The sequence below is a fragment of the Phyllopteryx taeniolatus genome, chromosome 6 (genome assembly GCF_024500385.1).
Source record: "Phyllopteryx taeniolatus isolate TA_2022b chromosome 6, UOR_Ptae_1.2, whole genome shotgun sequence".
Classification (NCBI taxonomy): domain Eukaryota; kingdom Metazoa; phylum Chordata; class Actinopteri; order Syngnathiformes; family Syngnathidae; genus Phyllopteryx; species Phyllopteryx taeniolatus.
In genome coordinates this window covers 29,553,696-29,579,806 of record NC_084507.1, presented here as the reverse complement: position 1 = coordinate 29,579,806, position 26,111 = coordinate 29,553,696, and the positions used below count along the sequence as shown (strand labels likewise).

General features: G+C 40.3%; 1 protein-coding gene across 2 annotated transcripts in view; it reads left to right on the top strand.

Annotated features, from left to right (window-relative positions):
• LOC133479206 (F-actin-uncapping protein LRRC16A-like) overlaps nucleotides 1-25,901 on the top strand; it is a 56,642-nt gene extending 30,741 nt beyond the window's left edge. Inside the window, exons 6-40 of one of the 2 annotated variants that reach the window (XM_061775826.1) lie at nucleotides 310-407; nucleotides 554-624; nucleotides 823-896; nucleotides 999-1,074; nucleotides 4,177-4,265; nucleotides 4,916-5,010; nucleotides 5,528-5,614; nucleotides 7,571-7,674; nucleotides 8,148-8,225; nucleotides 9,048-9,124; nucleotides 9,688-9,792; nucleotides 9,881-9,950; nucleotides 10,973-10,984; nucleotides 11,634-11,715; nucleotides 11,797-11,896; nucleotides 12,061-12,115; nucleotides 13,971-14,143; nucleotides 14,215-14,283; nucleotides 16,135-16,228; nucleotides 16,418-16,516; nucleotides 16,676-16,804; nucleotides 16,971-17,102; nucleotides 17,513-17,688; nucleotides 17,784-17,871; nucleotides 17,954-18,094; nucleotides 18,407-18,424; nucleotides 19,480-19,546; nucleotides 19,790-20,016; nucleotides 20,101-20,210; nucleotides 20,278-20,526; nucleotides 21,044-21,254; nucleotides 21,589-21,625; nucleotides 21,870-22,064; nucleotides 22,138-22,293; nucleotides 23,665-25,901. In XM_061775826.1, coding sequence (XP_061631810.1) covers nucleotides 310-407; nucleotides 554-624; nucleotides 823-896; nucleotides 999-1,074; nucleotides 4,177-4,265; nucleotides 4,916-5,010; nucleotides 5,528-5,614; nucleotides 7,571-7,674; nucleotides 8,148-8,225; nucleotides 9,048-9,124; nucleotides 9,688-9,792; nucleotides 9,881-9,950; nucleotides 10,973-10,984; nucleotides 11,634-11,715; nucleotides 11,797-11,896; nucleotides 12,061-12,115; nucleotides 13,971-14,143; nucleotides 14,215-14,283; nucleotides 16,135-16,228; nucleotides 16,418-16,516; nucleotides 16,676-16,804; nucleotides 16,971-17,102; nucleotides 17,513-17,688; nucleotides 17,784-17,871; nucleotides 17,954-18,094; nucleotides 18,407-18,424; nucleotides 19,480-19,546; nucleotides 19,790-20,016; nucleotides 20,101-20,210; nucleotides 20,278-20,526; nucleotides 21,044-21,254; nucleotides 21,589-21,625; nucleotides 21,870-22,064; nucleotides 22,138-22,293; nucleotides 23,665-23,840 — 3,820 coding nt within the window. In that variant the 3' untranslated portion in view covers nucleotides 23,841-25,901. The remainder of the gene's footprint in view (nucleotides 1-309; nucleotides 408-553; nucleotides 625-822; nucleotides 897-998; nucleotides 1,075-4,176; nucleotides 4,266-4,915; nucleotides 5,011-5,527; nucleotides 5,615-7,570; nucleotides 7,675-8,147; nucleotides 8,226-9,047; nucleotides 9,125-9,687; nucleotides 9,793-9,880; nucleotides 9,951-10,972; nucleotides 10,985-11,633; nucleotides 11,716-11,796; nucleotides 11,897-12,060; nucleotides 12,116-13,970; nucleotides 14,144-14,214; nucleotides 14,284-16,134; nucleotides 16,229-16,417; nucleotides 16,517-16,675; nucleotides 16,805-16,970; nucleotides 17,103-17,512; nucleotides 17,689-17,783; nucleotides 17,872-17,953; nucleotides 18,095-18,406; nucleotides 18,425-19,479; nucleotides 19,547-19,789; nucleotides 20,017-20,100; nucleotides 20,211-20,277; nucleotides 20,527-21,043; nucleotides 21,255-21,588; nucleotides 21,626-21,869; nucleotides 22,065-22,137; nucleotides 22,294-23,664) is intronic. The other variant, XM_061775827.1, reaches the window with a different exon arrangement.
• Nucleotides 25,902-26,111: the final 210 nt, after the last annotated feature.

Below are 26,111 nucleotides of genomic sequence, written 5' to 3'. Positions count from 1 at the left end.
AAAATAATACTACATCCTAAAGTATACATTTTTAGTGTAATGTTTTCTGTATTTATGAACATGTGATTTACCACAATTGACAAAGTTTTAAAATTTTTCTTTAGTTTAACTCAGTCGCTTCAAGATTATATGAATTTTAGTTTTATTTATTTTTTTACATTGTGTCAACAACACTATTCAGCATATACAGGTCCAGAACACTATCACTTTAAGGCAACCCACAGTTCAGGCTTTATATAATGACGCATAGAGTGAATACAGACAAACATGTCTTACTAAATCTTAACTCTTGCTCTTTTCTCATGCCAGTAAAGTGATGAAGAAGCTCAGCATGGAGCCTGCAGACAGACTGACCTCGCTGCAGACGTTGTGGGAGAACAACAAACCTGCTGACCCGGGACCATGTGGTAGGTAGCAGTGATGTCACAGAGATCATGATGATGTCATACTGAAAAAGGACTGCAAAAACATTAAATGTGAAAGTGAAGCTATGAAGCGTGGCGCTTTCTAGTTGGTCATTGAATCGTCTCGGTCATGCTCGCTTGTGCTGCAGGTGGCTTTTCTCAGATGTACAGGTGTGTTTGCGACTGGCTATCACTGCCATACAGAGAAGAAGTTCAGTGGGTCAGTATTGTTTGATCCTCAGTTCCACAATATTGATAACTAAAATAAGTGCCTATGTCAGTCAGGTCTTTTCTGAAGTTCTTGTATCTTGTCCGCAACGAAACCACTTGTTCATTATAGAATTTCTTCAATTCAAAGTTGTTGTTTTTTTTTTTTTTTTTTTTAAGTATTAGCTTTAATGAATTATTATTTTCCCAGGACGTGGACACCATTTATTTGACACAAGACACCAGAGAGCTTAACTTGCAGGACTTCAGCCATTTAGAGAACAGGTGTGTATTTTGACTGACTGCTATAAAATTTAATATCACAAAGTCATTGTAGTGAATTGTGTGAGTGACCCCCTCTCTCTCCGCTTATGTTTTGTTCCTCAGAGACTTGGTGGCTATAATTGCAGTCCTGGAGTTCAATCAGTGGTTCACCAAGCTCGCCACTAAGGACTACAAGCTGGTAAGCTCTCACCACTTATGATGTGTTTGTTGGTCCAGGGACTCCAAACAACAATTCTTGTCATTTTTGCAAGCTAACCATAAATCAGGTGTGCCTCCCTTATGTCCTCAAATAGAGAGAGGACACCAATCATGTGGTGAATTGCATTTTTGGTTTTGGTTTCTCACTCTACTCAGTCACCAGTTAAAAGAAATCACAGTCTAGTGCAGCCTCTCTTCTGTGATGAAGACTACGGTGTTCTATTTTTTGATAAAACCATTATTGATATGGTTGCAAAGGTGGTTGTAGGTCATTGTAATGTTAAATTGGTTGTTTATTACCACTTTACCCCCCTCCTCATTTTAGTTCCTTTCTTTATATTTCAGCACTATTATGGACTGCCACAAACTTTCCAGATTTAATCCCATCAGTGTCCAGTGAGACACTACTTACAAATGGGTGGTTTCAATTGCTAGCAATTTCATGAAATGTCCTCTTCCTTTATATTTTGCACAGCTGCCATAGCTATTTATCGAATAAAACGTAAAAAGGTTACTTACAGATAGCACATTGCTGTTTATCCAGTTCGAGCCCAGATAAAATCATTATCATTTGCGCCAACAAAGTCAGCTTTTCACTTGTCTGTTGGTGTGTCTGGCGAATAGATCGTTATATTTAAGTTCTTTCCTGAGAAAAATAGTAGTATTTAAATGTATATACATTTACGGTATGTTTTAAAAGATGCTCCACATTTAATTCTTTTTGGAATTGACATCTTTGTTGAGTCTCAATCCCTTCATGACCAGCCACGTCCACACAAAATGACGTGTCATTGTGTCCTTTGTTTGCCCACATGGTCCCTCTCGTGCCATTTGACTGAGGATCAGTCAAATGTTCTCATGTGATAAGACTCCCAAGATCTGAATGAGACAAAGGGGCACCAAGGCCCCCTGCAGGTCTCAATAACCAGTTGTCTTGTCTTTCAGCTTCATGCCGTCTCAACAGTTACCACACTCGGCTTCCTCAGTCCAAACAATTATCTCATGTCTTCGTCATTGCTAGTTCCTTTTGTATTTCATTTAATCCCTTTCCTCACCACCACGCCGTGTGCATATTTCAGCTCAAACGTTCACAGGGGCTCAAGTGTTAATCGTGTGCCTTTTCTATCCCGGATAAGCGGGCATTAAATGGTCACTAAGACCACTGGGGGGGAAAAACAGCATCACTAAGTCTTTATTCAATTATTTTAGTGTGAAACTTTTGAGAGGACATCGTGGTTACTATCTGTTTGGGCAATTTCTTTTTCTTTTACGAATACATTGCCCTCTCTGTCTGTTTACTTTTTCATTGGAACTATTTTGCCTATCTGCTTGTTTGCACTTGTCTGCTTGTTATAATTGTAAAAGCTATGCAGACTTGAACTTGCTGACCTCCTGAAATTTTCATTCTTCAATAAGACTGAACTATTCCATCACTCCAAATGGGTGGGAAGAGTTTGGGGAAACACCTTTTCTGCCAAGCAAAGGGCCATTTGTTCACTTATGCCAGTCACTAAAGTGCCAAAGAAGAAAGAAACCGAGAGAGGGAGAGAGAGAGAATCAAGAGCAACAGGATAGAAATATGTAGGTCAATTTGGATTTCAATGGAGAGGGACAGGGAGAGCCAGATGATGAAATAATTCAAGAGGTAGTGGGAAAGAGTGGTTAGAGAAGAGATCCCAGGGAGAGAAACACACATCTTCTCCTCACCCAATAATCAACCTGATTTTCTGGCAAATCTTTTCACATGCAAACCATTGACCTTGAGGGCAGCATAGCCCCCACTGCTTCATTTATCCCGATGTAACCACAATGTGCTGCTTTAGGTGTGTTATTTAAAAAGAAATGTCTGAAAATCCAAAGATTTATTTTTTTTATGACTACCATCATATGTACATGTACATATGTAGGATTTCTCTGCATCACAGGGAGTGATATGCCTGCTCAACCTGTTTAGTTAGTGTTCTAGTCTGGTTGCTGAACTGGACGAGAGATATAAGGACGAGGGGAAAGGACAACAGTGTCACGATGACCTGATGAAAAGCGCAGCTTGCAAACAAAGTGTAACTTTGCATGTGCGAGGATGTCATTAGTTCAGAGCCGCACAGAAAGAAGCTCTTATTTGGCTCCTAAATGATTCCGTGCATATGTTGTCTCCAACTGTGTCATTGTGACTTTTGTTTCACCATTTTATTCTTCATTACTCTTATTTACTTTCCAGGTATTGCTTGCTTCCCTCTTTCATTCTCAGCCCTTCTCTGTAATTTATAGTTTGATAGCGTAAACATGGGAACAAGAGGCTCTTTCATCCATCTCACCATCTTTCTGTCCCTCAACTCTGCTTCTCTGCCCTCCTCCCCACTTTCTCTCACACCGTGTGTGGGACAATGTGGCCAGTGTTTTGGCCTCAACGGGGCTTTTGGCCCAGAGAGGCAGCCCCTAATGGCAGGACTGTCAATTACAAAGAATAACAAACAGCACAACAGTTCTGGTATTCCGATGGAAAATTGTTGTTGTGCCCCTGCAGATAATTAACGACTGGCTGTAAAAACATTCAAGTGTCTGCATGAGGGAGTGAGAGGCAGTATACAGTGAACTGGGTCAGTGAACATCTAGGCGGAGCGTGTTCTTCCAACTGTTGAATTTTTAATTCCGTCTAAATTGAGTGCTTTAGCTCTGACGTGTGTGTCTCCTGTGGTGATGCAACCACAGGGAGACAACTTTGTCCCGCTGAAGTGTGTCGTTCCAAGTTGTTCATTGCCACACATTAATGACTCCAAAGTACCACAGATCGAATTGCTTTGCATTTATTTAATTAACATAAAAGGGAACGCTTCCGCTGCAATTTTTTAAAGAGAAGCACATCTTGTTTGTTTGGATCTTTCTGATCTTTGTTATTCTGGTTAACTACATTTGAGCTTTTATAGTTACATTATCGCCTTGGAGCTCATCCGATTGAGTAGCGTGACTGTTGTGTTTTTGATTGACAGTGAAAGCCTTTAATAAGCCTAACTGTTCATCATTTCATATTACTGTCCTTCATGCTTTCTTATCTCATCAATTTAACTCGTGTGTTTGTCCTAAGTCTACAGATGTTTGTGAGCAGATCCTCAGAGTGGTGTCTCGCTCCAGTCGACTGGAGGAGTTGGTGCTTGATAGCGCAGGACTCAAAACGTGAGTAAAACTGTCAGCGGTATGGGCAAAAGGCTTGGGACTCTTGATCAATGAAGTAATCAATAAAGGCTCGTTCCTACTTTGTCTCAGTTACTCCATTCATTGAGAAATTTAGGGCAGTTCTATGCTTGTGGCCCTTTTCTGGTTCCAAGAAGTAAAAACCCTGACCTCCACTCCATCAAACACTTTTGGGATAAAGTAGAACAGAGATTCATTCAGGCTTTTGACCTCACGAGTGTTCTTTTGGCTGAATGGACACAAATTCACACAAACACTTCCAAGCATCTTGTACAAAGTATCCCCAGAGAAGTGTAAAAGTGGAGACCAACACACAGTGATGTGCATGTGTCTTGAGTTTGTTTGAGAGGGTATTTACATTGGTTGGGCATCTACCTCTGTCAGCTCTATGAAGGAAATGTATCGCTATATGACTTTCTGCGGTCCAAACTTTTTTTTTTTTTTTTTTCTTAATTCAAGTTTATCCAGGTGCAGTTAAAAATATGCCTTGTTTCATGGTTCACTTTTTCTGTTTTTAGATGTTACTGTTATCATTGCCTTTACACATTCAATTCCAGTTTTACAATGCCTATGTTACCAAAAGCTAGCAAGTATTGGTCATGTACTTACAATGTCTTTTGGTCTCTCATCAGTGATTTTGCCCAGAAACTCGCTGCTGCCCTTACACACAACCCCAGCTCAGGACTCACTGCCATCAATCTTGCCAACAACCCACTCGAGGACAGAGGTATTATATTTAAACACTATGTTCATGTCAATCTAATCAGGACATGTCTATTGAAGTTGCATTTTAAGTATTAACTGGTTTGTATTTGCTCCTTTTAAGAATGACTGTAATCACTTGGACTGTTAACTATACAGGATATAGAACATACCAGTATTTAATGACTCGCTCTATGTATTTTGTAATATTTTTGCATTTGTGTAAAATACAATCATTGTCTTTTCTACATTGTTGTGTACTCATTCATAATATGAACAAAAAGACCCCCACAAGTAAATTGTTGCACAAAATTTCACTGGTACTTTGAGAAGGAAAAGTTTTAACATATTTGGGGCTGCTACTATATTATTCATAAAAACATTTATTTAAAAAAAAAAAAAAATGCAATTCATATACTGTCAACTCAGTTGGTTTTGACCAATTAGCACAGAAGATAAGAAGCCTATTAAAAATAATTTGCAAAAAGAAAGGTTGGGGGGGATATCATTTGATGTCATTTTCATCAGCTGTGTTCCTGCAGGTATTTCCTCCCTTGGTGCTCAGTTCGCCAAACTTCGTATTGGGCTCAAGTATGTAAACCTCTCCAAAACCTCAGTGTCACCCAAAGGTACTGTATGTGTTGTCCTTGTCTGCCATAATTAACAAATGGATTTAAAAAAAAAAAAAGTTTAAATCAGATTACTGTCGTTTGTTGTTCTTGTTAGTGAACATTTTAACATGCAGATGATGGTCAGATGCAGTTTGCAGCTTCTGCTCATCTAATTGCTCCCACTGCTGGGATAATGCACTGAATCGGTGCACTAATCACAGTATACAATATCTGAGTTGATGACAACAGATGACAAAAAAGTCCCTCATAGTTATGGTGGAAACAGTTGTCGTTAATTGAATCCCAAATAAGCAGACACTTTGAGGATTCTGTATTCAAATTTTGTGTTGTCAATAATGGCTTCCAGGTACAATTTCATCTTGGTTTACCGTGAAAGTAACCGCGGCAACACAAGACACAGTCTTCAGGGATGTACTATAAACAGCTTAGGCCCAGGGCAATCGATAAAGAGCTATCATTTTCCACAGTGAAGCGTTGCTTCAAGCGAGCCCTACTCAGCTCAATCTATAATTTCAGCTCCCAAATGGCCCAATGCTATGAACTCTATCAAGGGATCCCACTGGTGTTTGAAATTGTTCAAATTAGCATTTATTTTTTTTTTTTTTTTTTTTTAAGGTTTGAGAAGTGCTACAATACTGGATGAAATAAAGGTGTTAGTGTTTCCTCTTTCTTTTGACTTTAAGATGGAGATATTACAATTGCACTCTCATTATACTGTTCTTTAAAATCCTACAGTTATGACATAATTAAATATAATTAGAACTAATTAGCGGCACGGTGGCCGACTGGTTAGACAGTTCTGAGGACCAGGGTTCATTCCCCGGCTCCGCCTGTGTGGAGTTTGCATGTTCTCCCCGTGCCTACGTGGGTTTTCTCCGGGCACTCCGATTTCATCCCACATCCCAAAAACATGCATGGTAGATTGATTGAAGACTCTAAATTGCCCATAGGTGCGAATGTGAGTACGAATGGTTGTTTGTTTGTATGTGCCCTGCAATTGGCTGGCAACCAGTTCAGGGTGTACCCCCCCTCCTGCCCGATGATAGCTGGGATAGGCTCCAGCACGCCCGCGACCCTAGTGAGGAGAAGCGGCTCAGAAAATGGATGGATGGATAGAACTAATTAAACAGTTTTTTCACACACCACAACTATTCTTCTTCTGTTGTGCCCACCATGGCCACCCGGAGGCAGTGTGAGAGACAGACTGATAAACTGTTGAATTAGACGTCAAACTAAGTACAGCACTAATAGTGCCTCTGTGCAGTCATTATCCAGAGAAGATTAGAAATATTTTTTTTAAATGCTTGAATATGACCTTGAAAACAGCATCTAAATTGATCTTTTTTTTTTTTTTTCCCCCAAACATGTTTTGATTAAGGTTCAGGCTAGTATTATGGCAGATTAGGTATTCGTCAGATAGACTGCAAGTTATTAAACGAAATCTATTGTAGCGTCCTTGACAATAATTTTCTGACTTGCTCGTCGCCTTTATTTTTTCTGTTTTTCCATGTCATAAACCTCATGTAACCAGCTGTCAAATAAATCAATCTACAGACAGAATCAGATTCAGTAACCTATAAAAATTACTGAGTCATGCGATAGATGTGACACGGGTCAGCAACTCTACACATCATATGTCAATGTCATGCACACCCAAAAGTCGATTATGTAAAGACCTTCATAGACGTGTTTAATCTCATCGTAATCATCAGTACTTTTGTAGATTTTAAGAGGTCAGTGAATCACTGTGATTTCTTATCTTGACTTTAAAAAGAATGTCTAGCATGACAACCATAAGACATTCATGTTCCATTCTCACCCGTTCTATTGCTCCATTCCTTGACTCCCAATTTATTCCCTTCACTGCGTTGTAACAACACAAGTGGAGATTTGAAAAATGCTGACACTGCTTCCGCATGGCTGTGTGTTTTTGTGTGCGTGGGTGTGTTTCAGGGGTGAACAGCCTTTGTCAGTCACTGAGTGCCAACCCGTCCATCCCCAGCAGCCTCGTCCATCTGGACCTCTCAGGGAACATCCTCAGAGGAGACGACATGCAGGTGGATACATAAAAGCACACAGAGCTCGAAAACTTATTTACGTGACATTTAAGCCACGCCATTTTTTTTTTATTTTTTTTTATTTTTTTTTGTGATAATGCACTATGCAACTACAATCACAAAAAGGACTAAAGAAAACATGTTAATCAATTTCAATTATAGATTGTATTTGTAGCTAGGCAGCAAATCAATCCTGTCTGACAGCTGCTGTAGTCATTTGTGTTCCAATGTTAAGGCGAAGCTGATTTGATTCATATGCTGGGGAAAAGCATATGTTCTTAGTAGAAATTCATCTTTTAACAATATATTCAGACACGATGGAGAGGCTAGAGAAAAAACAGATGCTAAAACATAAGTCACCTGTATTAAAGGAACTCAGCTGAAATGCAAATGAAATCCAAACAACATAGAAGTCAAATTGCACTGTCCTTTTACATTTTCTTCTAACTGCGTGTTTAATGCTTTCTTTGTAGCATTTCTACAATTTCTTGAGTCAGCCCAACCGACTGGCAACCCTTGATCTCTCCAACACGGACTGCTCATTGGATCAAGTGAGTTGATGCCAAAAGAAGGGCAGGCAGAGAAAAAGCTGACCGGGTCACATTAGTCCTCACTGTTGCTTATAAAGTAGCATTTTTTTCACTGTATCTTCTTAAATTTAATCATTGCACATGGTCAAAGGCGATATCTCATGCATTTAAACAGGAATAAACAGAGGATTGTGTCTTAAAACAAATTAGTCATTTACAGGAAACACGATGTTGCTCTTACTCTATGGGTGAGGCTTTGCTGGGGGTCTGAGAGCTAAATACAACAAATTGATTTGTCTGACATGTAGCCAGCTGTCAGTCTGTCATAGAGGATATTGATCCACCGCATAAAGCAGCGATATGTAGAAATGTCTTTTAAAAACAGCTTCAAAGTCATTTCAGTGCTTTACTGGCTGTGGAGAAGATGGTCTTTGGGTATATGGGTCCGCAGAACACCTACTTTATTGGGCTATAATATTGGTGGAACAGCCAGGACATTGTCCAAAGTACGTGTTTAGAGTTATGAGCAGTGCTTGTATAAAGTGCATGATACCAGAAATAATAATAATAATTTTTATTAAATGGCGCCTTTCAAGCCACCTTACAAACATGGTTAAAAGAAATCAAGCTATACAGTAAAAATGACAGAACACAAAACATCTATTAAAATGGCAAATGAAAATGTTTAGACCATGTTTTAAGTTTCTTTCAAGTCATGCAAAAAAAAACAAAAAAACCACAAAAAAAACATCCTAGTCCTTTATCTCTTATCTGTAGCGAGGGCAGTTGAACTCTGTGGAGATACTTACTTTGCTTATACAATGATTTTATTACTTTGTCCAGGTTTGTTCCGCTCTCTTACGAGGCTCCGCCCAGCATCTGTCTGTCCTCAACGTTTCAAAGAGCATCTTTCCTCACAGGTAAGACCCCAAATCTAGTTTCTTACACTACATCCATGCTCAGTCCATTGTTTATTTAAAAAAAAAAAAAAAAAGTAATTTTTGCATCCACTCGAGCCGTGACATCAATATTTTTCTGCATGTCACCCGCTGGTGACTGAGTGTCATGACAAACAGCCGTTATGTGCATGTTTGCACTCATCATGTATGTAACAGATGGGTTTTTGGCCCCACTGTTATCTAATCCCACTGAGTTCCAGGGGAGTTGAGGTCCTCATCAAGGGGTGAATAGAGCTGTCCCAGGGGAACCTGGGGGTGGTTGACTATACAGAGCGAAGATGAGCAGGGGTTGCGGCAGGACAGGAGAGAAAAAGGAATGAATGTTTTAAAGAAAGAGAGGCCAGTGGACAGTGTAGAAGACACGCTGGCAGGTGGATGCTTTTTCCCCAAAATAAAAATAGCCAATTTTCTGGCCATTGCTCGAGCTCTAAAATCCCTTGAACATGTGCTGAGAGATGGAAATGGAAAGCTGTGTAGTATCGTGAAAGCTTCCGTCACGTTTCATTTGGTATGTTTCTCGTTAGGAAAGGCAAGGAGGTACCGCCGTCATTTAAGCACTTCTTCAGCAGCGCCATGTCCCTCAGCTCCATCAACGTGTCAGGAACAAAGCTGGCGCCAGATGTCCTCAAGTGAGTGAACCACAACAACTGCCAAGTCCTTTTAATCCATCAATTTCAAAATATTTAATTGTTGTTTCGATCCATTTGGATATTACAGAGCTCTGCTGCTTGGCCTGGCTAGTAACCCCAATGTGAAGGATGTGTCTTTAGACCTCAGCTGTTGTGAGGTGAGATTTGCCCCCGCCATACCTACAAAGCATCTTATAATTGCCACATAGCATCACTGCAGTTTGAATTTCTCGAAAGCACCCTTTCTTTATTAGTCTTATTATTAGTTTGTTACCTTTGTGCAAGCGAGACTCGAAGAGCAGTAGACATTCTGATTTATACAGGATGTATGATATTGATCACCAACCAAATGACTACAGGTGTAAGTGATGAGTTAAACACACTTGTTAAGTAGCTCGTTCCAGTCCTTAAACACTTTTCTCAGGTAAAATGAGTGGTGCATCTGTAGTGTTAAATAGTTTGGCTTCCATTTAACATAAAGTCCACTGATAATAATGGCACATCTTTGCAAATGGGCTTACTGAAGCCCTTGTTCAAGTGCCTTTTTCAGCTTAAGTTTGGTGAGTGTGGCATCTAATCATTTGGAACTGATCCTCCTTTACTGCAATCAGCTTTTTAGCAGCCACTCCAAAACCATTTGACAGACTGGTGACATGCCAACGGGTGTTATTAAGAGGCTTTATAATGAAATACTTGGCAGACAGCAGGCGGGGCAGAGGCTGGTAGTTGTAGGGTGGCGGTGGTGGTTGTGGTGCAGAGAGTATTCAATTTTCCTCCTTTAATTTTTGTATTGCACGCACAGGCTTTTTCATCTCTGCCGGTGCTAGAAGAAAAAAAGGGCTTTCTGCAGACTAAATGGGATCACAAAAGATAATACATGGCTAGAAATCACACAGGGAATGTAATTCCACATACTAGTAGAAATCTTCCCACATTGAAGCTGTGGGAAATAAATGCGGAATTCCTGCCATTATTCAATGCCCTAATGAGCCCTTTGCTGAATGCAGTGCACTGAGTGGGCTGAGAGTACACAAGAAGTAAACTGCGCAAGATGCAAATGTGTGTCAGCGTGTGAGTGTTTAGTGCGACTATATGGTCATTAAGCATCTGTGTGTTTTGTTCTTCCTAATTCTTGGCTTCTGTCTGACACGCTGTTCTCTCCCCTTAATGCCTCTCTAAGCTTGGCCATTGTGTAAGTACCAATGGGCTCCCGCTTACTAATTAACGTCTCATCACTCTTCAGTTTTATTTGCACATCTGGTGTCGGTTTAGTCTTCTTAAAAAAATGCTCACCTTCCTCTTTTTGAAAATAGTTCTTCACTGTGTTGCGTGTAACAAACTAAAGTTGTTCTTCATTAATCATGACATTCTTGAATACGATGGTGCACCTTATGTACACTTACAGGCCACGACATTCGGTACACCTGCACATTATGAACATCTGTAGTAAAACAAGCAGTGAGGCGCTCTGAATACTTTCCAGATGAAGTCTACCATATACAGAGAGATGTTAATGTTTGATACAATAATGATACTTGATATCATTATTAGTGTATATAATGTTATGGCTGTGTATTTCTAAATATATAGGGCCATATATATTTTATCAATATTTTTTAAGATATGCAATCTTAATTTATCATCAACTGTATAGTTGCATGTTCACCCTGAGAAATGTTTGCGTTTATGCATCTTGACTCGAAGCATTTTTGTCTAATATGGTTGAGCATCTCAGAGTCTCGTGTCAGCAGCTGTTGAGTCACACATGTCCAGTGGTTTCGCATTTAGTGATGAACTTGTGCGTGATGCAGTTGTCTGACTTTGTGCTCTTGTTCCAACAGTTGCGTTCTGGAGGGTCACAGATACTTGAAGGATGCATTGCTGAGATTCCAAATATCTCCAGCCTGGATATCTCTGACAATAGTGAGGCGCTAAGTTGTATTTTGACTTTTCAGTGTTTACATACATTACATTACATTACATTACTTGTTTTTGTATCTCCAGGCCTGGACTCTGATCTTTCGACTTTGCTGATATGGTTGGCTAAAAACCGATCGATAAGACGCTTGTCTCTGGGCAAGAACTTCAACAACATCAAGTCCAAGTAAGACTACAATCCTGGACTTTATGTGGCTTGACATGCATGAAAAATCTGCTAATGTCACAAAGACCGATGCGATCAGCAATTTATTGCTGGTCTTGTAAAATAAAGGATTGCTTTTGTAATATATACTGCGGTCTCATCCTCTTGTCTTCTATCTGATTCAGAAACCTAGCCCCAGTGTTGGACAGTCTCGTTCACATGATCCAGGAGGAAGAGTCAGTGAGTTTTTCATTTCCTTATCTGTCTGGGTCTGAGAGCATCATTAACTTGACAGTTAAGAAAGCTTTCCTCACATGATTTAGCCAGCATCGGAAGCTGATGTGTGTAATGTAGACTGCTACTCATCTTATATGATTATGTAAACAAAAGCCCTCTCTATTGATCAGTTGAGTTTTAATATATTGGTACTTTATTGTATCTTCCTGCCTTATTCTCCCTCGAGCCATCACACTTCTGGTCATCTCGGTCCGTAATGTCCGCCCTCCTTTGTTTCTTATATGAGCACATCACATCAACAATGTAGTAAGTCATGGGTGTGGAATCACCTGCGTGTGGGTGTGTCATTGGAGACAGATGGTTGTAATCCGGTGAGCTGAGTGTGAAGGTTACGTAGCAGGGTAAAGCTTGATGGAAAAGGAATGAAGGTTGACTGAAGGTTTTTGTTCTAGGTCCAACGAGAGACTTAGATTATAGGGAAATAGGAGATGCAATCAGACATAGGGTATTGTATAAAATTAACTTCCTTTTCCTTTAATGCTGGCACAGTATGCTGGTTTTTTTTATGTTGAGTTCTATTCTTGCCAAATGTTGTCATGCAATGATGTTACAAAATATTTGATTAATATAAACAGCCAGCATCTTGTGTAGTGCAAAGACTCCAAACTAAGAATTTCCAAATGGAGCAATATTTTAAAAACAATGCACAGCAACAAAACAGAATGCGTAAACATCAAATTATTTTTTTTCTTTTCATTATCACATTTATGGGGACATTCAAAGAAAAAAAACCTAAGAATATTAATAAGTAGCCATCTTGCAAGTGATTCATCAAACAATTTAAATATGTTTGAGTAGAAGGCAATAACAGTTTTCCCATCTGCAGTCATCTATTAGGAGATAAAATTACATAGCCCAGCATGAAGCTACTATTGCAACACTATCCATCTTTTTAAAGAATGGTTAATGTCTCTCAAATATGTGGCCAGTTCTTTTTTTTATACAGTTACATTTTCTCATTTCCCTAGTTTAATTAAACAGGGTAAGTGGGTGCATTAACCCTGGAGAGTGATTTCTTAATTTCAGTGATTAATAAGGGAATCTGAGAGCCAGTTGCTATATTTCCAAACAGGAGAACCGGGCCTAATCACTACTTTTTGTCGCCCCATGCTGATGTTATGATTGCGCAAGCATCATTTCGTCCAGAATGAGCTCTTAAGCTAGATGTTATCGACACTACTGCTCTCCGTGTTACCATATTTTCCTTTTGCAAAATAATTAAAACCACTATACAAAGCCCGCTGAATTATTTTTTTTGTTTGTTTGTTTTTTTTCTGCAAGGTAAAGTGGGTCACACGCGGTGCTTTGTTGTTACACAGCATGGCGCACTGAGTCAGACAGGCCACCTTGCTTGGCCGCCCTGCAGCCATCTGTGTCTGACTGAGAGGCAAGATTGGGAAACACTTTGGACAAAAGCACCATAAAATGCCATCCTTTACAACACGGAGCAACTAATCAGACTTGTCTGGTTACATTTGCATGCGTAATGTCTGCTGTGTGCAAACACAGGGTGTAAATAATTCCCCCCGCACCTTTCTTTCAAGAGGGCATGAAATAATAATTTTCCGCCTCTGTTGTTTTGTTGTGTTCTCTATTGGTGAAACTGCCGCATTACTCAAAGAAATGAACCTTCACAAGCTTCATTAAGGATGTGTCATTTATAATATATTAGATGGTAAATGCATTTGAGTATGTTCTGACAGAAGTAAATACAGGGATGGCCCAAAAATAATATATATATTATATAGTCCATGTTTATGGCAGGATTTTAAAATGGGCAGCTTTCATTCCTCCCCAGCCCCTCACCTCTTTGTCGCTGGCCGACTCCCGACTGAAGAGCGATCTGACCATCATTCTGAACGCGCTCGGCAGCAACACGTCGCTCACCAGGCTCGACATCAGCGGCAACGCGATGGGCGACATGGGCGCCAAGATGCTGGCAAAGGCGCTGCAGATTAACTCGAAACTCAGGTGACTGCCACAGGAGAGTAAAGCTGCCTACATCCGCCCATTTGTGTAACACTGTGCACTTGTCTTTACAGGACGGTGATCTGGGACAAAAACAACACTGGTCCGCAGGGTCTACAGGATGTTGCAACAGCTCTGGAGAAGTATGTCTCAATGTGTATGATGTCGGCGTGCATGATGCCGTTTATCCAATTGTGTCAGCGTTCGCTAACATACTCAACTTGAATGTTGCATGTGCACTGTTGGACCGTTTTTGTTTCACGTATGCTCAGTGAATGGTGAGCTGTACCATTCAGATAAAAGGGATAATAGAAAGAAGGAAAGCAGAATATGACAACAGAAAAATTAGAGCAGAATATATAAGGAAAAGTAACAGCTGAACAATCACAGAGACACAAGATTGAGTCTTGGTGGAGATGGACTTCATCAGGGTTTAGTTATTTTGACTGAGAATGATCGGCTTCTGGTCGTGTGCGCCTCCATCTAAATTTTCATCTGGGACACATCTGTCGATGTACTTCCTTTGCCTTCATCAGCCTGTCTCTCTGCTTATCACAACCTCCTAAAGGAACATCTCCCCAGCTCCTGTCACGCTATTTAATTTTTCAAGTAACAGTTTTCATTTTTTATTTTCCTCATGTCCCCGTCGTTCTTTTCTGTTTTTTTTGGGGGGGCTAGAGGGGACGGGGCTCATCAAAGCATTCATAATGCTTGAGATTACATTTTCTCAATTATTCAGTGATATTTAATATTCGTAAAGCACTTACACATTGACAATTCAACAGTAATTAAATTAATAAAAACCCTGCCTGGGTTTACATTTATAAATATGATCTATAATATGAATAAAGGTTTAACTGTTAGACTGTCAAACTTGACACTACTTGGATTATGTCTCTAGGGAAAAAGTGTCATGAATTTATAAAACAATTCAGATTTGTGGGGTGGCGGAAAATAAGACGTATTTAGTTTGGGGAATTTTGCCCTAGAATGGAGAATATTTCTGCTTTCTTACTTGCTCACTTACGATTTAGCAACTGAGCCTAGACTCTGATATGCTGATCTTGTCGGAGGTTTACACACACTTATCCATTCAGGGCTCTTAATGATTGATTTAAACTGCTTGGCACCGACCCCTGGCTTTTAAGCATTGTCCACAAATGCTCTTTAGGGTTGAGGTTGGGGCTTTGGGAAGGCCATTCTAGAAGATCCAAATCCATGTGTATTTGGTATCATTGTCCAGTTTTAGTCCTCCAGCTGTTGATTTAAAGTGAATTTCAAGATTTTGGAGGTTGTTTAAAGCCCAAAATTAATACATTCATAGCCTTGTACACTTCTCACAGCAACTGTGTTAACATATAGAGAAGGTTTCACCACAAGCAACCGCCCGTTGGAAAGTAATGGGTTACTCAATGACTGAAGCGATGACTACTTCATAATTCCAACTTGTGAAGAGTGATTACATTGTACTGTAATGCATTGGATTTATAGTCATTTGTATCTTCCATAGAGATTTTGTTGTCTACAGAACACAGGTTTTATTCGGAAGCATTTAAATTTTGTGTGTTTAGGATCACAATATCAGCCAATATGGGACCTTAGGCTATCTTCTTTTTGGATTTTCTTGAAATGAGGGCATTTTTTTGGGGCTCAGAGTTCAAAAGGCAGAGGAAACTGTCATGTTCCAAAAACTATATTTGCAACTTCATTCGAAATCTGTTTTCCTTTACTTGCCTATTGGAATGCATGAACAAAATCCCTTAAGATTTCCTGTGGGATACATCATGGTTCTCTACAAGCGGGAATTTGACATACTGCTATTAATGTAAAAAACCTAAAAAAACACACACAGTAGGACTAATATGAATGTGTAGAGGAGTTTAACTAACTGTCTTGTTGCCATCTACGCCGGTGTATACGCAATAGCTGTGTCCAATTTCCCTCCTTGTTAATGTGTCATTTTAATGATGTCCTCTGGCTGTGTGCCCAATTAGGAACTTCACAATCCGTTTCATGCCCATCCCCATCATTGACGCCTCTCAGGCTCTCAAGGCCAGTCCAGAGAAGACAGAGGACGCCTTGCTCAAGGTATTGTGACAAGCTCCATTAGTTCCATCAGTCAAAATCTGTCTCTTGTGTATTTTCATGTTACACAAACTGGAAAACCAGAAGCGGTGTATTCGTAGGGATACCAGGTTTCAATAGACTGGCAAACATTGTTAAATACAGTATCACTAACATTATCTGCGTCATTGTGCATTTCTATTTCCCCCACAGATTGAAAACTATCTGTACAGAAACCATGAAACCAGGAAATACCAACAAGAACAGGCCTATCGCCTTCAACAGGGCATTGTAACCACAACCACACAGCAGGTTTGTAAACACAAGGATCTCTTATTTCCGCTTATATTATCTAATTGTATGTTATATAACTGCAACAGTGTAATTATCATTCTACAGATGAAATGTGCCCTCTCTTTTAATGAAAATGGATTGATTTGGGCTTTAAGCTGCTGCTTTTTTGTTGTCTAGATGATGGACAGGATTTGTGTGAAGGTGCAGGACCACCTGAACTCTCTGAGGAACTCTGAGACTGACGCTTTCCTCGAAGATGTCAGATCTGCTGAAAGCCTCATCAAAGATGCAAAGAACTCGAAAACAGTGAGAAACGAGAGGCGTTTGATGCACTTGTTGTGCAGTAATTGGCATGACGTTTATTTTTTTTATTTTTTCCTTTTCAGATGTTGTTATAGAAATAACCAAAGAGAGATATCATTACAGTTCTTGTTTTATATATAATTGTTTCCGCCGCTCCGTGTCTTCACAGCTCCTCCCAAACCTCTACCACCTGGGCTCTATTTCTAGAGAGGAGGTGCACCGCGCTTCAGCAGGCCCCATACAGGAGAAATTGGAGTCTATGGCAGGCGAGGTGACTTCTGTCATGGACCAACAGCTGCAGGTATATTTGATGACACATTAACTGCATATTATCCTCAGGCAACATACATTTGGATATAATTTGCTGATCCAAATTGTTACTGCACATGGACTGTTTTCTGTGTATTAATAGAAGAAAACCCATGGCATTTGCGCCACCTACAGACAATAATAGAAAATACATAATAATAATCAGGCACAAATCTTCACGTCGCGTCTTCTGAGACGTAAATGCTCATTTTTGAATTTGATGTAGCATGAAGCCGTGTCCAATATTTTCCCTACCCTGTTGAGTTCAAGGGACAACATCCAGAAGCATTGTGTGTATTTAAAAAACTTGACATAGCTCTTGAATCTCATTGTAGCTAATAATGTCTACATGCACATCATGAATTTTTGGGGAGTTAATCATTTTCAAATCAATTCTTTTAGAGCCTGTTGGAGTCTATGATGGACGCAGCAGAGTCTGTGTGTCCTCATGTGATGAAGAGGAGTAACCTGCGCTCCGACCTCATGAAGGCCAGCTCAACCAAGATGGTCGTCCCCAAGAGTTTTGTCACCAAAACGCTCCTGGAGCAGTCTGGTATTGACATCATCAATAAGATCAGGTGAATGCTTTTTATTATACGAGTACTGGAATGTTCAGAAATAATATGCCTACAGACCTCGAACAATTTCTTTTTTTTTTTTTTTTTTTTGTCAGTGAGGTAAAGCTGGGTCTTGCCTCCTTCCTGTCCGATCGTATCGTTGACGAGATTTTAGAGGCTCTTTCCACTTCACAACACACTTTGGTGCGTCACCCCTTTCACCATGTGTTTTCTACTCGTGCTTGGACCTATTTATTTCTCTGCTTTCATCCCTGCCCTTTCTCAGGCAGACCATCTAGTGCGGAGAGGGCGCCCCTTGGTGCAGCAAGAGTCGGTAGACCTGGACGTTCCCGAGGAGAGGATTCCTAAACGGGCGTCCACTGAGATCCTGGAGGGCGAGCGGCTGGACGAACTGGAGTCATGCATGGTAAGGGAAAAGAGAGGGCTAAAGTCAAATATATTTTGTCATGCTAATATTAAAGATTGATTGAAAGGAGAAAACAAGTTGTAGTCAGGGTAAGGTTGAATTTTCTTGTCCTTTTGAGATTCTTTTTTTTCTTCTCATCCTCTGTCATCTAATCTATTGCCTTTCTTCTGTTTTTTTAAAGCCTCTTTTCTAATCTTATTGCCGTCATGGCTGTTGCACTCAGTTTCCCCCCCATTTGCCTTTTTTAGGCTTTATTGTCTTTTTCTTCAATTTTCTCTGTTCATCCTTTTCTTGCCCCTTTGCTCCATGGAGACTCTGTGCTGCACCAGTGTAAGTAATCGTGGACGGTCTTTGTCTTCCTCACTCAACCTGCTTGCTCAGTGGTCATCTGTAACTGAGAGTGCTGTAGTGCAAAAAGTGTTTATGCTTGTCTTTAACTTTCAAACACAGGGTGTTATGTTGAGTTACATGGGAAGCTAGACGTATTCATTTGTGTACCACTCAAATACTATGTTGATCTATTAGTGTTTTAGTAGTGCATCCCTCTGCCACATAAAACACACCTGTTTATATGTGATGCTATCGACCTTTTTACTTTTGGGGCCCAACGGCAGGGGACATGACCTGCTTGTGAGCAATAAAATGAAACAGAAAATACATTATTATTCACTAAACTTATAATATATGGGCAAAATTACTGGCGCTGCAGGAAATTACATTTGATATCGGGTTGTCTATCCACCCCAATTTCAGATTTCTTGATTATTACTGTAAGTGAAGTGTCCCAAGAATTTAGTCCCTCTTGAGCAAGGTTTCCTTAACTTTTTCAGCTCAAGACATCAAATGCTGTCGCCACAGCGAGCCATTGACACCATTTTTGGGCACAAAGGTTGTCTGCCCTAAGTTTGGGAATTGTGCAAGGTCAATTGATCTTATTATATTGTTCACTTTGCACATGTTGCACTCCATCAGATGTCCGTTCAGATTTGTCACAGTGAAATGAGTGTAGAGCACAGTGGGATGAGGGTTAGAAGTGTTAGACTAAACAGGTTTTACTATAGAGGGACACTTAATCACCCCCCCCCCCCCCCACCCCACCCTCTTCTAATCACCTCTGAATGATGATACTTTTTTGCAAACACTGGGAAAATGTATGTAATATACTGATATGTGTGTATGCAATATATCAGTGAAAAGTGTGATTATTTTTGCTTGTTTAGCACTTGGTGTATTTGGATTGGATTCCTTCATACTTTCGTTTGTCATAAAAAGTAATTACAAGTTCCACAATTCAATCGCAGTTATATAAATATATTGGAGACAAATATTGTTTGTTGTTGATAAATAATTAGAAAAGCATTATGTTGTATGTGCTTCCCTTACAGATGACCCCAAAGACAAAGAGGAAAAGCATCCATAGTAGAATGCTGAGACCTGTGTCTCGTGCCTTTGGTAAGCTGTAGTGTGTTTAAATTCAACTCTGATTGGAAAATAGAGTAAATATCGTTACCCAATATTTAAAAAATATATATATATAATTCAGGAAGCGTGCACTGCACTACATTTATAATCATAAACGTATATGTTACTCAGCAGTATTGTCTTTGTAAAGGAGATGTAGATATTGTTTGTGTGTCTAATTTTGTGGCCAGTGTGCTTTAAGTGCTACTTTCCTTTCTCTGACATTATCAATAGAAATGGAGTTTGACCTGGACAAAGCATTGGAGGACGTACCAATGCATGTGGAGGACACGCCGCCTCCGTCGCACACTTCTCCAGCTGCTTCTCAGCCCTTAGCCAAAGGGGAGCAGCGTCTGCCAGGAGGGATGTTGGAGCTTCCGTCCGAGGAGGAGAAGAAGCTGCAGCACTTCACAAAACTAAGACCCCGGAGAAACAAGAAAACACACTCCAGCAAAATACCAGTGAGTATAATGTATTTAAAGATATTGAATATGTGTTGTGATGATTGAATGTTTTTGTTATTGTTGTTGTTGTTGTTTTCAAAGCAAATGAGCAGCACCCCACCACAGGATGGGGAGCAGAACGGCTTGATGGGAAGGGTGGATGAGGGGGTGGATGAATTCTTTTCCAAAAAAGTCACCAAGATGGATTCAAAGTAAGACGCAGTGATATTCTTCTCATAGATTTGGCTTACTACCCACATTGGCTCGATCTTTCCTCAGACGTTCCATGAAGAGCTCCGAATCTCACGATGGAGAGAAGAAGAAGAGCAAAGGAGGCTTCCTCAACCTAATCAAGCGTTCTTCCAAATCGGATAAATCAGACAAGTTGGAAAAATTAGAGAAAAATCAGGTGACCCCTTCCTCCTCGGCTACGTCTTCAGCCTCTTTAGTGTCAGTTTCCAGCATCGCTGAGGAACCCGCCTCGCCAAAGTCCACAGTAAAGAGTCCAGCACCTGAGCCAAAGTCCAGGTACCATTGAACTCATCGTATGTATATCTTACACCTGCGACGGTGATGTAAAATAAAAAAAAAAACAATTCTCCCATCGAGGGAATCAAATACAATTTTGTGCTCAGGTTTTATTTGCATTGTTAAATGTGTGTGTGTTTGTAACTACTCACACTGTTTGCTTTTTGATGAAGTAATTTTCCCCCTCATAAATTCAGCATCATTTATACGTATAATAGTTATCAGTCATTTCAATTGACCAAATTATTGGGACCTGGTTAATTTCTCGAAAAAGATTCTTGTGATGCATTTGAAGAATGCCCGATATTACGGAAGCGTATTGCCGCTACAACGGAAAATGCAAAACGTTCAGTATAACGTTAAAAGGTGAAATTGATCACGTTATAACGTGATACTGAACTTTTTTTTACAGGTGGGGCAGCTAATCGCATCCATACGATATGATATATATCTACCTATTTTGTTCATCTACAAGCATGCATTTCAAGTTTTTCAATCCGTCCCGTTCGTCCTGCAGAGATTCGTCCAGTCGCTCACAGCCTGCAGACTACAGCAGCGGCTCGGAACGCTCGGAAGAGCTGAGGACGCCCGACTCCATAGACGAGCCGTGGGAGGGCTCTGACGGCCGAGGGAGTCCCCAGGGAGGCCGGCGGTACCCGGGCATGCAAATGATGGGCGGCGGGCTCCTGGCGGAGATGAAGGCCAAGCAGGAGAGGAGAGCACATAAGGTGAGCTGCTATCATTCAGACAGAAAAAAAGTTATGTGTTTTTGTTGTTGTTTCCAGTTTGTGAATGGCACAAGGCATAAGAATATGTTGTCACACAGTGGCAGTTTCTGGAATGTGCAATATGCACCATGGGATCACCTTTTTAAGCAGAGGACTACGCGTACCTGAATTGCCGTAAAGAAGAACTCCTGCCCTTTTGCTGTGGATACCTTATGTACTTTAAATGTAGAGTTTTGGATTGCACAAGCTCTGCTCTACTATTACAGAATCTATTGGTAGACGAAGACCACTAATGTTATATACATTCTTTAATAATCAAAATTGTGTCTTCCAGTCCTCCAGCCCTGACAGACCTGACAGCAATGCCACAGGTGAGTTAACATGCTTGCGTCTTATTTCACGCAAGTAGATTGGCATACTCAAAGAATTACAGGGTATTTAAAAAGTCACTGTGCATTGAGATTTTTATTAAGAGACATATTTCTGTATAGAATACAGGAGGTTCATTTGTTTCAGTTTCAATGACCAATAAAAGTCTGCCTGTGAACCCGGCTTATGATTTGTGTTTTTGCTTACCGAGGTTTTCATCCCGGGTGACCATCTTTCCTCTCCCAGGTTCTCCAGAGAAGACCTCAGCACGTGTTGAAACAAAGCCCGATCCCGCTCCTCGTACCCGGGTTCCGTCCTCCTCGGGTTCTCCTGGGGGGCCGGTTAGTCCTAAACCGGCGATGCCCATTGGAACGAAGCCCGCCCTGTCTTCCCGGCCCTCCCTGCCTCAGAAGCCGAGGACCAGCAGCAATCGGAGCATAGGTACTGTCAAAGCCTCTCTCCTTTGCATCAAATATGTCATGATTTCATCGTAACTTACTTCTATGTTCAATAGATGAGAGCTCAGACACCACCAATGGTGGGGGGCCTGGGGGGGTGTCTCCTAAAGTGACAGCTCTCCCGTCGCTAAAGAAGGTGTTACCAGAGAAAGACAAGGAGGGCCACAACAGTCTGCAGCCGGGAGGTTCTGCCAATAAACCCACTCAGGAAGGTGAGGAGCGTCTGTGTGTGCCAGCTCTCACATTATATGCAGTTTGTCTGATAATCAGCACGGTGTGGAGTGGTTAGCACATCCGGCCCACAGTTCTAAGGTCGTGGGTTCCAATCGAGGCTTCTGCCTTCCTGTGTGGACTTTGCATGTTCTTCCCGCACCGGCGTGAGTTTTCTCTACCAGGTACTCCGGTTTCTAGGGATGTTACCAGATGTGTCAAGTCTTCGATGCGTGTGTCGGGTAATGAAGGGGGTGTTTCTTTCCGCAAAGCGCGTAACGAGGCTTGCTTCATTTGCGTGAGGAGACGGAAATGATGACGTCCGAAGCCTGCTGTCCGGCTGTACCGCGTGACCTATTCAGGAATTGCTTCAAGATTTTACCAGCAAAATAAACATGTAGGCTCCATTCACAATGTGTTTATTTCTGATCAGATCAGCTTAAGAGTTTGGACATTTTATAGTTCATAGATAATTATCATTACTTCAGGCGTATTATTTAGGTTTGTTGATCAAGAACCATTATTTTATTCAAAGGTGAGGTGTTTATTGTGTGCAAGGAAGTAAGGTACAATAAACAACACCTTACTAGACGAAAAATTGTTGTACACCAATTTATAGAATCCTGCTCTTTAATGAATCTCTTCAAACAAAGAGACAAAAGCTGTTGAGAAGCAGTTATTTCTAAATAAAAAAAAAAAGAAAAACTCCCGTTCTATAGGCCATTGTTACACAAGCAAATGCAGTGCCTTCTCCCTGGTTCTACAAGCACTTTTACAGTCCTATCTCTGTCTGCTTAAAGTGACAAAAAATATACAACCTGACATTTCATGTGATACAACCATTGTGGAAACATTTTACATACACAGAATACATTTAGGATCATTTATTCTACACTTTATGTTGAAATTATTTGGTAAACATTGTTTTGTAATACATTGTCAATGACAAGAGCCAAAACAGACACACAAATGCAATCAATCATACATTATGTGGTGAAGCTATAGCTGCCTGTGATTTTAGTCATGGCCACCAGGTGATTTCACGTGCACGTGAAGCATCAAGTAATGTTACGATGCCTCATGAAGATTCATCTCACCATCGCTACCGGTTTCCTTCCACATTCCAAAAACATCCACGTTAGGTTAATTGAACTCTCTAAATTGTCCGTAGGTGTGAATGTGGGTGTGATTGCTTGTTTGTTTATATGTGCCGTGTGATTGGCCGGCAACCAGTCCAGGGTGTACGCGGGCCTCCCGCACACCTGTGGCTCAAGTGAGGATAAGTGGTATAAAAGTTGGCATCTTCCATGAAACAGAAAGTAGCCTGATTTCCATTGTTTTCCATTCCTCATTGTCTTTTTGTCATCGTTCAGGGAGGAAAGCGTCCGCGTCCGACCCCAGTCAGCGCTCCAGCCATCAGCGCAGCAACTCGGATGACCACGGCCCCTTGAGGGCCAAAGGGCCGTCCCCGAATCCAGACAAGGAAAAAACAGGCAAAAAATCTTCCAATCCTGGGGAGGAAGCCGACAAAGAAATTATTTTGATATAAATGGATCGCATTTAATGCAAAAATGAACCCATGTTTTTTCATTTGAAAATGACTCAATGGGCAATATAAGGAATACTTATTTATAAGTTGTACACTAAGAGTACAAATGATGTAATACCTGTTAATGGGTATCATCACAAGATTTTTTTTTTCTTCTCTCTCTCTCTTTCTCTCTCTCTCTCTCTCTGATGTCACCTACTAAACCAAACATTAAGAGCTTCCTTAATCGTACAGAAATATTTATTGAAATTCGGTACTTCAAAGTGTTCCTGAGTGTTCATTCAGGCAATTAATCGTGTGAGCTGACTGATTAAAACCACTGAAGAGGAGGCATGAACATGCTTTCAGTGGAAAAGCAAGTGTGGGCTCAGAACACTGAAGAGAGGCTGTGAAAAATGACTGACGATGATAATCGCATATGCTTTTTTTTTTTTTTTTTTTTCTTTTGCAGTAGCTTGTCTCTAGGGACCAAACCTTATAATTATAATCACAACAATACCACTTATCACTGTACTGTACTTGAAGTTTAATGTAGTGCTAGGCTCAATGGCATTTTCGTTCCTTGATGCTTAAATCCGTTTGCGCTAAAATATGTATCTAGATCCATTATGCAACTGATCTTTTTTACAGGGCAATACAGGTTCAAGCTGAGCGGCTCAGCGCACACGCAAACCACACTAATGTAGCTTACCTGCACCGAACAATCTCCACCCCCGCTTGTTCCTCACTGGTGAGGATTTCAAACACCCTTTGCGGTACAAATTAGCTTTCAATCAACAAAGGCTTCAGCACTGTTAACTAACAAGCATTCACGCACTGTGGACGGAACAAATAATAATCTTGTTACCCTTTAACGTCTGTCTTTTATGTCTATAGGAAAATAAGTCATGTGACTCCTAGTCTCTTGTTTTACGAAGCTTTTGTGTTGCATGCCAATTTTTGTCCAGTTGTCCTTCTGACTCTTAAGTTAAAGACATATTGTGACGCCATCCATTGACACTCATCTGTGTCCTTCAGAAACATTGAATAGTCAGGTGCTTTCAACCTTAAATTGCAATGCAAAGTTTAACAATGTAAAATCACCTTTGGTTCAGTTTTTGGACCACGGTGCTCGCACAGCTTCTGGATGCTTTACCTTGACAGCACAAAACATTTTCAAGAGCGACAAATGTTATTTTTACACAGCCTGACAACCGCTGCCTGTCACTGCCTGCGCTGCAAAATGCGGTGGAAAGGAAACATGGGATCCGGTTGGAATTGCTACAACTTGCAGACATAAGAATAAACTGACTGAGGTTGAAGCACACGTGTCAAGTGAACTCCAAAAGAACATTTTCCAGCAGTTTTTTTTTTTTTCCTCGTAGAATGGCACCTTTAACTCTAATCATGCAAATAATTGTACATAATTTCCCCGGCCTGATGCCAATTTAATTTATTTTTATTATATTTTTTTTTTTGTCCAAAAAGATGTTAAGTCACAGGTGCACAAGTTTGCTGTAGCTGACTGTGACTTTGACAAAATAACAGTCGACTCCTGAGTGAGTTGTGTGTATATATATATACATGTGTGTGTGAGACTGCATGACGTGCACTGTACTGTATGAACTGTATATATGCCCATACTGACGTGTTTGTGTAATACATGCACATGTAATATGGGCACTGTGAGGTTTTTTTTGTTGTTGTTTGTTTTGTGTTAGTTTTTTTTTGTTTTGTTTTTTTTGTTTTTTTTGTTTTTTTGCAAACGCCAACAGTTGTTTTTGGTACACTGCTCGTAACATTCGGAATAACGTCCGGAACAGTCTCTTTCACAATTAGACATTTTGTTTATAAAGCCAGTTGTCTTCATGTATGCATTTGTTATGACGTATATTAAATCTTAACATTTCTGTCATGATTTAAAAAAAAAAAAAAAAAAAAAAGATTAAAGCAAAACTCTTACATAAATACTGAAGACATGTTTGCACATCCTGTCTTGATAAAGTTTTGGAATCATCGTGTTGCTTTCATTCTATTGGTGTCCATGTGAATATTAATGTTGATTAAAATCATTTTACGGGCTTTAGAATGTGTTGCCTATGTTCACACGTGAAAGGAAATTTCGGCGGATCCTCAAGTCTATCTGGTTGTTGTTTGACAAACTTCACTTTTTCCTGAAGGAAAAAAATGTAATATGGATTCATTTTAACTCCACGGGCAATGTTTTAAGTAACATTGTCATAATACCAACTGTAGTTAATAGTTGACAGATATGTTAACCTCTGTTTTAGA